The 11,962-nt window shown below is 40.5% G+C and overlaps 1 protein-coding gene across 1 annotated transcript in view; it reads right to left on the bottom strand.

Moving 5' to 3' along the window:
- Nucleotides 1-362: 362 nt before the first annotated feature.
- Nucleotides 363-11,962, bottom strand: part of EDNRA (endothelin receptor type A) — a 74,025-nt gene continuing 62,425 nt past the window's right edge. The window contains exons 5-8 of the mRNA XM_053582305.1: nt 9,788-9,940; nt 5,534-5,667; nt 4,989-5,097; nt 363-2,823 (exon numbers count right to left, since the gene is read on the bottom strand). Of these exons, the coding sequence (XP_053438280.1) occupies nt 2,683-2,823; nt 4,989-5,097; nt 5,534-5,667; nt 9,788-9,940 (537 nt within the window). The 3' untranslated portion in view covers nt 363-2,682. The remainder of the gene's footprint in view (nt 2,824-4,988; nt 5,098-5,533; nt 5,668-9,787; nt 9,941-11,962) is intronic.

Below are 11,962 nucleotides of genomic sequence, written 5' to 3'. Positions count from 1 at the left end.
ATTACGGTTCATTAGTCATCCAACGGGAGATGTCAAATGAGCAGCTGGATATCTGTGAGTGTCTTCCTCCAACCATCCACCCGACATATAGTTTATTGGCTGTAATTGTTTATTGCCCAAGTAGAATGTACCCTCCCTGAGACCAGGGACTTTGTTGCTACATTCTCAATTATCTCAAGGCGGCCTGGTGCACAGAAGTACACAGTACAACACAGCAGGTGGACTGAGGGTAGAGATAGAGTCAGAGAGGGTCTGTGTGAATGTGAAATTGCTTTCCCGGATATACTAAGGAGGCGTTTGCAACAGGCATTCTGTAACAAATATTTTCGATGAAGAACTCTATAAAAATGAAGAGACGTTTGCAAGGCTTCTGTAAACGTTTATTTTATCCTTATGGGCCAGTGCCATCTCAGGGCCGTGGCTTCTGGCTCATTTCTACAACATTACCTGTTGGAAAGATGCGGTAAATGTAGGATTTGGAAATATTCCTACTTGTAAGCCACAGTTACTTACCAGTCCATAAACAAAATGCACCTGAAGCCTTCAGAAATCTATGACTCTCTGAATTTATAAAATGCAAACTTTTAATATGAAAGAAACAAAGCATCTTAACAAAAAGACAACTGTCTAAACAAAATGGTGTGAACCTATGGCTTATATTATAGGCATGTATCACTGCATCTGAGGCACCAGTGGAATAGAAGGCTTGACTGCTAACACACCAAGGAGCAGTATTTCTCAGCCCTGCGATTCGAGCAACTGGAACCTGACGTTATTTTACCTGTGACTGGGCTCAACTGTGGCTCAGCAAATGAGCTTAGCTAATGCATCATCAGCAATCTGTCTGGTGAAGTCAGACAGACACATCTGCCAACTTGTCAATTTCATCACCGCATGAAGTTGAGGTTTAGGACAATATAATCCTTGAAAGTGTAATGACCTCTGCTCCAGCACAGGAACTAATACGATTCCAAATAATGCTTTATCAAACCCACCAACCATGGCTCATCCCCTCTCATGGTGCTGCTCACCTCCCATTTGTGATAGTAACATGGTCTCCAGATTTATGAATACAGAACCTTCTTATTGGTTGAAACTGAGGTGCGTTGTCACGATGAACCATCATGTGAATTCCACTCAGAGTATGTGCTTCGGCACAACTACAGGGCATTATTATTAGATTAGATTAAAGCTATACAAACCAGCAAAGAAGACATCATGTGTGGCTGCACACACACAAACACATTCAACAGGGACTATCACAGAAAAATTGGCTAAAAGAAATCTACCATTATTTACACACATCCACATCACACACACACACCAGTAAAGGATTTTCTGCTGTGCTCACAGTCTGTAAACATCTAGGAAAATGCCCAGCAAAAATCACTGTAGGCCCTTTTGAAATGATGACCATGTGAGACGTGAGGGGCGGGGTGGGGAGTTAGGTCCATAACAAATACCCAGAGGAGTGAAGAACCATGAATTCATGATGACATTTTGGAGTAACTATATTTCACAGACATGAAAAGTTCATCACTTTGCAATTATGCTTCTTATGTGGAGAAGTATTACTGCCAGCTAAGATTTTAGGAAAAGTTAAGAGAATAAGAGATGGTATGTATAATATATATACATGTATGTACATACACATGTTACAATCACAAAAAACTCAATGAACATTTCCAAACCTAAGAATATTCAGTCTTTTTCTCCTAGATATGCTTTAGACTTTTGTATATTGCACGGAAAGTCTCAGGCATAGTGAGGTGACACATTCCTTTAAATTTTGGTACATCCTACTGAATTTACACAAAAACTTACATTACAAAAAGATTGAGCTTCTGAAAAAGAACTATTTGATCCAAGTGTCATTTTTCAATTTAACAACAACAAAAAATATATTTGAGATCTCCTGTAACAAAACACCATTAAAAAAGAAACTACAAGATCTTAAAAATTCTTTCAGTAAGGGCTGTTAAATGTGGACACCAGCCTGTGCTCTAAGGGACAATATTTGTTGCAGCTTTAGAATTTATGTTTTAAAAATAGAAGTTTTGATCAAACTACTTTCTTCAAAAAAAAAAAAGTGACATGAGAAAGTCACTTAAACATACACCTGAATAATGTTTTTTCTTTTCGCAAAATATGTGTATATAAGCTCAAATCATCATTTTCAGGCTATCATGCAGTTAAAAAATACTGGCACTGAATGATATTTCAAATAAAACTGGCTTACCCCATATCGTGTTAGGCCAAAAACAAATCACTTAAAACATGGAAAATCTTGTCATCATTTCTAAAGTTCTGTAGTGACCAATTCTCATTGAACTTTGACAGAACTGCCATGAAAGCCAGTCCTGGATGTATCTGAAAACTCTATTTTCATGCAAATGTAGTAAATATCCTCCTTGGTGCATCTAACAGTCTCCATTCTCCTCCAGCTCCCACCATTTTTTAAAATGCTGAATATGACATGCAGGATATGAAAATTGGATAAATCACAGAAGGAAGATTTCCAGACTGGGTATCAACCAGTCCATCCTCTGCTGTTTTGGAAAAGCATTTCTTCTCTACTGAGTTGGGGAGGAAGGATTGGAGAAGAGGTTTCTGGAGATGCAGCTGCTGTGTGATCTCCTCCTCCCACAGGGCCGAGAGGAACCAGTGCACGCACCTGCAGGCTCAGTTGATACTGTCCTTGTGGCTGCTTCGCTCCGTGTTGTGGTTGTTTTGGTCGTGGTTTTTCCACTGGATGCTTGTTCCGTTCATGGGGACGGAGGTCATCAGACTTTTGGACTGGTAACAGCAGCAGCAGAGGCATGACTGGGAGAAGGAATACACTTGTGTTAACGTGAGCCCACCAGCCCCTTCCCAGCTGCCGGCAGGGGGTGGGTACCACACGCCATTGAGGACACTGAGCTTAGTGGTCATCTAGTGTGGGAGCCTCTCATCTCCAGGCAGGTGTTAAGCTGCCCACTCCAGTGCAGAAAAACGGGTCCTTTGTTTCTTATTTATTTATTTTTGAGACAGAATCTCACTCTGTCACCCTTGGTAGAGTGTTGTGGCATCATTGTTCACAGCAACCTCAAACTTTTGGGTTCAAGGGATCCTCCTGCCTTAGCCTCCCGAGTAGCTGGGAGTACAGGCGCCTGCCATAACACCTGGCTAGTTTTTGTTTTTAGTAGAGACAGGGTTTCACTCTTGCTTGAATGCTTGTCTGAACTCCTGAGCTCAAAGGATCACTCAGCTCGGCCTCCCAGAGAGACAGGATTATAGGTGTGAGCCACTGTTCCTGGCCCCTTGCTTCTCATTTGCATTCATGTAACATGTAATTCTCATTTGAATTCTCTTTGCCAAGTGTGAAGTGAAGGCAGTGCTGGTTGGAGGGAGGGTTCTCTACCACCTCGGCTAAGGTGTGGGGGTGAAAGGCTCTCTGCAGCAGGTAGCTCAGATGATCCTCGCAACAGTCCTCAGTACAAGGTGCTGGTTCCCTGCTTTTATGAATGAGGCCAGCGAGGCCCAGAGAGGATCAAAAGAGGCAAAATTGGATTAGAAACCAATTCTCTAGTTGGTTTTTGTCTCTAATCCTTATCTTAAACATTGTTATTGTTATTGGATTTTGAATCTTTTTAATTTTGTGAAGGCAAAAAAAAAAAAAAGGAAACCTAATTAACACATGTATATGTAAAAAATAAAAATAAAAATTAAAAAAAGAAAAAGAGGCAAAATTGGAATTAGAACCCAGGGCTGTCTTGACTGGGCTCCTTCACTTGGGTAGGCTACCTTTTAAGGAAGATTCATCAAAAATGTGTTTAATATATGATATTGGTACCTCTATTTTTCCTCCCCCAATGAATATGTAAATTAGTAAGTGATATTAATTCCAGTTTATATCACATATTAGTCATAGGCTACATGTCAAGTCTGTCCATTTTGGGCAGAATGCTTGTGACTGGTAAACATCTTCAAGGAGACCTCAAAAATATGGCAGCAAAAACATCCACACCAAATTTCATCCATTTGTACAATTCTTTGGTTAATATGTGTTTGTCTCCTTTTAGACTGCAGATTCCACGAGGGCAGGCGCTGTGTTTTCCTCTCTATTCCATCCCTGATAATATCGAGCATTTGTCATTTCCAGCGTTTTATACATTCTAACCCGTTGAACGCTCCTTATGAGTGATACTGTGATCATCTGATTGTACAGATGAGGAAACTGAGGAAGCAGGGGGTGTGCGAGGTGGGCCTGGGCTCGATGGGTAGCAGGAGAAGGCCTGTGGTGTCAGTGGAGGTTGTTTGCTTCCAGAGCCGGCCCCCTGGGCCTCTCCCCTACTCTTTCTCCCATACGCTATGAACTCAAGTGAAACAGCCTGGTCAGAGGTAATACAATCCAGCTAGGGGTGTCTATGCTAAAATCTTTCTAGGAACTGGAAAAATGACACATCATTAAGACATACCTAGAGCTTTTGGGGGACAAGAGTGGCTTAGCTGTTGGAAAACAGACAGAAATTGGTTTTGAATGAATACTATTAGTTCAGATTTCCAGAGCAACAAGCATTTACTTTCCATGGAGAGGCTATTACTATATATACTACTGAATAGCATTTAGTGAGGACTTCTTAGCAATAGAGTTTACATCTCGTTGAGACTACAGTTAACGTCTAGGCGTGAATAGGTTTCCTATACTCTGTGTGGCCTGGTGCTCACATGTGAGAATTTCCTTTGAAAGGATGTTACTAAACTGACATGTAATTAAGTTAGTCTTTTTAACTGCAACCTCCGCACATATCATTATCTGACTAGATACTGGTTTTCTGTTATGCTGACAGTCGGACCCTCTTTCTGAGTAATGAAATACGATTTTCGCTTTTCTACTAAAAACAGGTAGAGTCCATCGAAGTAAGTTACAGCTGGAATAGGCCATGTCTGTTTGCTACTTAATATACTCACTTGGTTGTCTTTCAAAAAGGCTTGCAAAATCATCTTACCTGGAAACAATTTTTAAATTTCTTGCTCACAAAATATAGAGCTATTGGGTTTATACATGAATTCATGGTTGCCAAGTTAATACCGATGTAATCCATAAGCAGCAAGAAACTGGAGCAAAAGAAAAGAGGGGGCAACAATTAGAACGTATTGCTTAAAAAAATCTGCTAACTAGCATTTATTCTTAGAATAAGCATTTTTCTTGCCCAGAAGCCATTTCTTATACATGGCAGTTAGAATTTTGTAAAAAGTGCTTGTTTAAATGGCAGTTTCAATTTTGCAGGATGGCTATGGATATATCAACCTCTTGGTTAGCTCAAACCCTCGTGCATAGCCTCAGGAGAGGAGCGGCAAGATTAGAGACGTGGCTTGCATAAGTTTTGGGATTAGTTATGTGGTTGTGTCAGCTAAAAAAAAAAATCAACTTGGCAATTTCAATTTTCAGGGCTAATGAGAATGTAAACTAGATAATTTTGTAAAAGCATCAGTATTATAAATGTGAAAATCAGAGAAACTCCCATTTCCTAACGAGTACATAGGATCGTACCTAAGTAATTCGCATCGGTTCTTGTCCATCTCATTATACACGGTTTTCTTCAAAATACGGCTTAAATGAAGAGGGAACCAGCAGAGAGCAAAAATTACAACCAAGCAGAAAACTGTTTTTGCCACTTCTCGACGCTAAAGGAAAGTGAGACAAAAAAAGAAGTCCAGTAAGTGTAGTGTTTTTATACCAGATGAAGGAATAAGGAGGTACAAGATATGGAAAAAAATAAGGAAAGAGCCGAGAGAACGGCCTGTCCTAGGCTGCCTCCATCACTCAAAGATTCCAAGTCCCACTTTCTAATCAAGGAGTTGCTAAGGATACTTGTGGGCAGCTGACAGGAAGGACGGTGGCCTCAGGTTGGTTATTAGGGCCAGGACAAAGGGTTTCTTTTTTAAAATTTCAAAATATTAAGGAGATACAAATGTTTTTATTACATGGATACCTTTTATTATCCTTAAGTCAGGACTTTTAGTGCAGGACTAAGTTTATAGGCCAGAAGAGAGGTGGGAACTGGCTGGAGGTGAGCCAGCAGTGACACCAAGTCTGCGTGTGTGTGTCTGTGTGCAGGTGGGTGGGGTGTGAATCACAAGGGGAAGATAAGCTCAGAGCTTAATAACAGGTAACTAACCAGCATTAATGATGTCATAGCAGGCAAGATGACTGGATATAACATGAATGGATAAATCCATACAGACCTTTGGAAAACAGAATAAGAGCAGGAAACAGAAAAGAGAAAAAAAGGGCAACATGTTTTCTCCTTTTCCTGGTCTTTTTTTTTTTTTTTAAATTAAATCATAGCTGTGTACATTAATGCGATCATGGGGCACCATACACTGGTTTTATAGACTGTTTGACACATTTTCATCACACTGGTTAACATAGCCTTCCTGGCATTTTCTTAGTTATCTTTTCCTGGTCTTAAAGACAGCTAGCCTCAGGATATTTTTGGCTTTTAAATTCTTTTATTAACAACATGTAGTTTCCAAAGATATATTGTTTGGAGACTGAAGGATGAGAGTAAAGCATTATCAGTAGTGATGGTTAGAAAAACTGGAGCATGCTGACTGCCCCTGGACTGACTTCCACTGGAAGTTGGCATGTCTTTGAGTCTGCTCAGAGTCAGAAAAACCCTGGGTCAGGAATAATCTGCAACCATTCATTTGTGTGCCTTACGCTTGAGTATATACTGCCTGCACTTAGAAGCCTGCCTAGGAACATAAAATGTAACTTTTCTGTAACTGGAATCAGTTAACGTCAAAATAAAACCGATTGAAAACAGGGTTTAGAAGGGCTATGCTGGTTCAGCCTGAAGCATGTAACATTACCTCCGGGAAGGCAAATAAGCCTCTTGATTTGAGCCATTCAAAAAGATTCTGGGGCAGTTGTCACAAATTGCTAGAGTAGCCCAAAGAATTGGGAGGTCTGTACACTTGATCTTAGCCAGAAGGCCGAGATGCAATTGAATTGGGAGTTCTTTAATCTTTCATAGTTACTGAGCTAGCTGGAATATAGCATCAGAGTAGTGATTGAGGGAAGAAATAAAGCATTTTAATTTGCAGGGATCTTCTTAAGGGGTCATTTTGTGTACACAGAAAAACAATGTTCCCAGAAAAATAGAAAACTCAGGAGTGTCCTGGGGGAGAGGTTACCTTCCCTGAGCATACACTCAAAGAGGACAAGCCTTTTAAAAGGTAATATTAACACATTACCATGGCAGTTGATATTTGCTTAACAACAGCCATTCTCCTGTCTTCTTTCCTCGTTTGTTATGGCAGCAGGAAGGCCTGGCCTAATCATACACAGGGCCACGTGACCCAGTTCCAACCAGTTAGATGAAGTAGACATTGTTGTGTGGGTTTCTGAAAAAGCTTCTTAACAGTGAGGGATACTCCTTGGTGCATACACACTTCTTGCTGCCCAGAAATCAGTTATAACAGCAGAGCGCCTCCCAGCCTGAGTACAAGGGAGACCCCCTTCTCTATCATAAATGGAAAACGAATTAGCAGGTGTCATGGTGGGCACCTGTTGTCCCAGCTATTTGGGAGGCTGAGGCAGGAAGATCGCTTGAGGGCAGGAGTTTTAGGCTGTAGTGAGCTATGAAGAAGCCACTGTCCTCTAGCCCAGGTGCAAGAGAGTGAGACTCTGTCAAAAAAAAAAAAAAAGAGAGAGAGAGTCTCTGGTATTGCTGTTTTCCAAGACTGAAGGCAAGATAAGCCAAAGAGCAGACACCTGGCCTCTCAGTTCCTTGACCACTGAACAAACAGCCTCTGAACTTTTTTGCTGTGGGAGAAAGATGAAACCCTTCTTGGAGATTTGTTATTCTGGGGTTTCTACTACCAGCACCCAAACATCACCCCTGATTGATAAAGCTGTTATCAGTATAATGAAGAGAAATCAAAGACAATCAAGCAAGAATCAAGACCCTGAGCCCCATAGAATATTAGCCAAAGGGTGACCAGAATTTCTGCTCCGTGGTAGCTCTCCCATGGTCTCACCTGCTCTTCTGTGGATAGGACCTACTACAGCTTTGAGTCTGACCAGAGGGCACATCTATAGGATGGGTACCAAGTCTTGAGTTCTAATCTCTGTTTGATTGAGAAAATATCTCAACCACCTGTATAATAAGGATACTATCTGTTCTTATCTCACAGGGTGGGAAGAATCACTCTGGAGGAATCAAATAAAAAGACAGGTAAATGCTCTTTAAAAAACTTAAAAAATGCTATGTGAATGTGAAGTGACGTCTTATTATTGTTCCCAATTGCTTGCTATTTGATTATTTTCACACAGGTACCACTCAAAGCTCAAACAGGCTCAACCATGGTGCTGATGCAAAAATCTGTATTTTCAAACACTCTTTTCCACAAATCTATTCTAACTAATTGCCTTCGCTGCAAGAATGAATGATAATATTTGCTTAACACGTTGACATCTGGAGTATTTGAAGCATTTATACCTGAACAAAGTCATACTAAAGTTCCTGATGTAATTTTCCTGCTAAATGTTAATAAAAGATAATAGCTACCGTTTGTATGTCATGTTAGATTTTACAAAGACACACATGCATATTAATTCCTTTGATTCTCATAATAACATTGATTCATGTTTAATTTACAGATGAAGAGCTAAAGCTCAGTAGTTGAAAAGAGCTGTGATGAAGAGTGACGCTTTCTCATGGTGATTATAATACACGGGCAGATTTACAGACTCCATCAACGACTCCCATTAACTTTTGGTGAGGCTGGACATCCTTGTAGATTTCTCCATTGTGGCTGAGAGCTCACCTGCGGTGCCAGTTTGAGTCATAGAATTAATCTAAATTAACATTTGCTGAATGCGTACTAGGGGCTGGGTCCTAGTTAGGCACCTTACCTGCTGTCAGTAGTCCCCGTGACATATTGTTACATACATTTTATGAGAAACTAGAAGTTTAGAGAGATTAAGCAATTTGCCCAAGGTCACCGAGCCAACAAGTGAGTCACATGTTACCCTCTCAAGCCCACACAGCTTTATCTGTTCTATTTCTTCCCGGAAGAGTAGCCTTGACTTGTTCACATTCCTTCTAGAACTTTGGCCCCTCTAACATCTTACCTTCCTAATGTACATGACCCGTCGCCTCTCATAAGTCTTACCTTAGCCCTGGCTCCAGTGGGGTTCATCTTCCTCTTCCCACTCACTAAATGCACGGTGCCCAGTCCACGTTCTAACTAGACTCCACTCTCCACCTGAAATGTCCTCTGTTGTTTTCTTCCCATCAAATCTCATTTGTCCTCCAAGGCCAGGTTCAGTCTCCCTCATCATGAACAGTTTCTCCATGATTCCATCCCATACCCTGCCTGGCTTTTTATAGTCCAGGCTACTTTTACTATACCTGAGATTCTAATTTCCAGTTGTTCCATGGTTTGTGTTTTGTTTCAACAAGACTATAAGAGCCTTCCTGGAAAGAAAGTCATATGCTTGCTTCTTCTTGACCTGAAACAAGTTCCAAGCCCAATTCAATGTACGGACCCACACAGACACATGTGGATAAGAAAAGGGATAGAATGCCTCTATGTTTGGGCCTAACCTCCAGGACCACCTGTTTCTCAGGCAAACTCTTCATTTCATAAGGAAATTCCTGATACACTGACTATGAAGAAAACAGTTACAAGACTGTATTTTTATTTTTAGGAAACCAAGTCAAATCTGCTTTAAGGCAGTTTTTGTAGGCCTACTACCCAGTTCTGTCCAGGTTTTCCTGAGTATGGGATTTACCTGTTTAAGATGTTCACTGAGGGCAATTCTCAAGCTGCCGTTCCTTCTGTTTAACATCTCACAGGTCATGAGGGTGTAGAAGATTGCGGTGCACACCAGGGGCATGCAGAAATAGAATCCAAACAGCCACCAGTCCTTTGCGTGTTGGTAGAACTGTCAAGTGAAGAAAAGAGAAGAAAAGGGAAGAGCTTATGAATGCACACTAACTGTGCAGTGCCTCTGATAGCTTCCAAATCTCTAGACTTGCAGATCTGTCTGTAAATTCATGCTGTCTAGTTGGCAGCCGTGGGTTTCAGGGTGGTGCTCAAAATCAATTAAATTTGAAACTCCAGCAATTATCCTGGCTTTCTAAATAGCACACGAAAAAACTATTTGCGCCCACATAAGAGAAAAACAATTCAATTGAAGTTGTGGGGAGAGGGACCAAAGGAAGGGGTAGAGGGGAGAAGGGAGGGGGAAGGGTGCGCTCCCACTTAATGGGCACAAGGTAAGGGTACACCGCACGCCTAACTACAAGAGGGACTCTACCTACAGATGCAAACATTGTAACCTAGTTGTTTGGACCCTCACATTAACCTAAAAAAAAAAAACTGCTTAAAAAAAATTATCCTGATGCAGATACTTTATATAAACTGAAGTTGGTTTCAATGACACCACAGAAGAGCCCGAATCAATGAAAACAACTTCTTTCCAAAGCTCATAAAACATGATTTTGAGATACGAAGAATAAATATGTTTATCTTTATTTATGACAAGTCTCAAATTTTGTTGTGCCTGGTTTGCTTTTGAGAGTTAAAGAGTACTTACGGTGAGCATCTCGCTGGGAAACAGCCAAGGTTATGAATAGCTTATCTGTGCGGCTTTGGTTAATGGGGGTTAACCCTTTGCCTGGTATGCCTGCTATGTGACCCCAGAGCCAGCCAGTGTAAGCCATCAATAACCGTATTCTTTCTCCTTCTTTTATTCTTGCCACCTGGAAACTATTGAGGCAACATACTTTATCTGAAGGCATATTTAGCATTATCTCCCTGTGGGCAGGATTTGTGTACACTATTTATGTCTTTTTAAAGAAAAAAACTCAATATCAGATAAAACAGAAGTTGGAAAATGATATCTGAATTCTGCTTCCCACTAAATAATGACCAGCTTGGGAAGAAATGCTTTTTCTTTCCTTATAATTTTTCCTGAGATTGTTTATTTACTAAGGACAATACAGCCTCCTGTAAGGTCTTGGTTCCCACAGTTAAAAAATAATCATGCTGCTCGGTGAAGAATTGGACAGTTTCTGAATATAGAAAGAGGCCCAGTGGGCTACATTTATGACTATTAAAATGTTCTAAAAGTGGTTCCTGAAAACAAAAAAGTTTGCGGTAGGCATTCTTAACTATTTTTATGTAACAGACGCCTTTGGAAGTCTGGTGAATATAATATTTTCTGAGAATGATACATTTACATGCATAAAATAAAATATGTAAAATTGTAATGGAAACCACTTATATTGAAACATAGCTATCAAATTCTTAAAAATAAAATTCCAATATAGTATTTAGGTGTTTATTAACAAATAAACCTAATGGTGATTCTAATACATACCAGAATGCCCTGGTAGTGATGAGGGTAAATGATATTTCTAGATAATACAAGTGTTATGTGGCACAAAAATGTTTGCTATTTTTGTTAATGAAAAAGTCATGGTACCATTAAATACTATTACAGTTTGTTGGCAACATTCGTAATTGAAGGAAATGATAAATTCAGTTAGAACTTAGTGAAAATAAGCGTGACATTTCTTTCCTATCCAAGTTCACAGATCCCTGAATTCTATCCTCAGGTTAAGTGCAAACTCCCAAAGGAGTTGATTTATTCTAATCTGCATACACAAACATTTTCCTGTCCCCATCATACTGCAGAAAGATTTTTAGCCCTGAACTTAAAAACAAGATCAGGAGGTCTCTATGTCTCTCCCTTTTACATTGCAACACAAACCCTCCTTTTGAGCACCCAGCCTTCACTCTTTCATACCCTCCTCTTCCTGGGGCACTGCTGGCTGGATATACATGACCCAGAAGTGGCTGCAGAGGTTCTGGAAGCTGACCCCTCCATGGCAAAGCCCTGCACAGAAAGGGGTCATGCCTTTGTTTTGAACTGACATCATCAGCAAGGGTGGGGAGGCCA

Source organism: Nycticebus coucang, chromosome 1 (genome assembly GCF_027406575.1).
Source record: "Nycticebus coucang isolate mNycCou1 chromosome 1, mNycCou1.pri, whole genome shotgun sequence".
Taxonomy (NCBI): domain Eukaryota; kingdom Metazoa; phylum Chordata; class Mammalia; order Primates; family Lorisidae; genus Nycticebus; species Nycticebus coucang.
The sequence above is the reverse complement of the archived record's forward strand: the minus strand, read 5'-3'. Positions and strand labels throughout refer to the sequence as shown.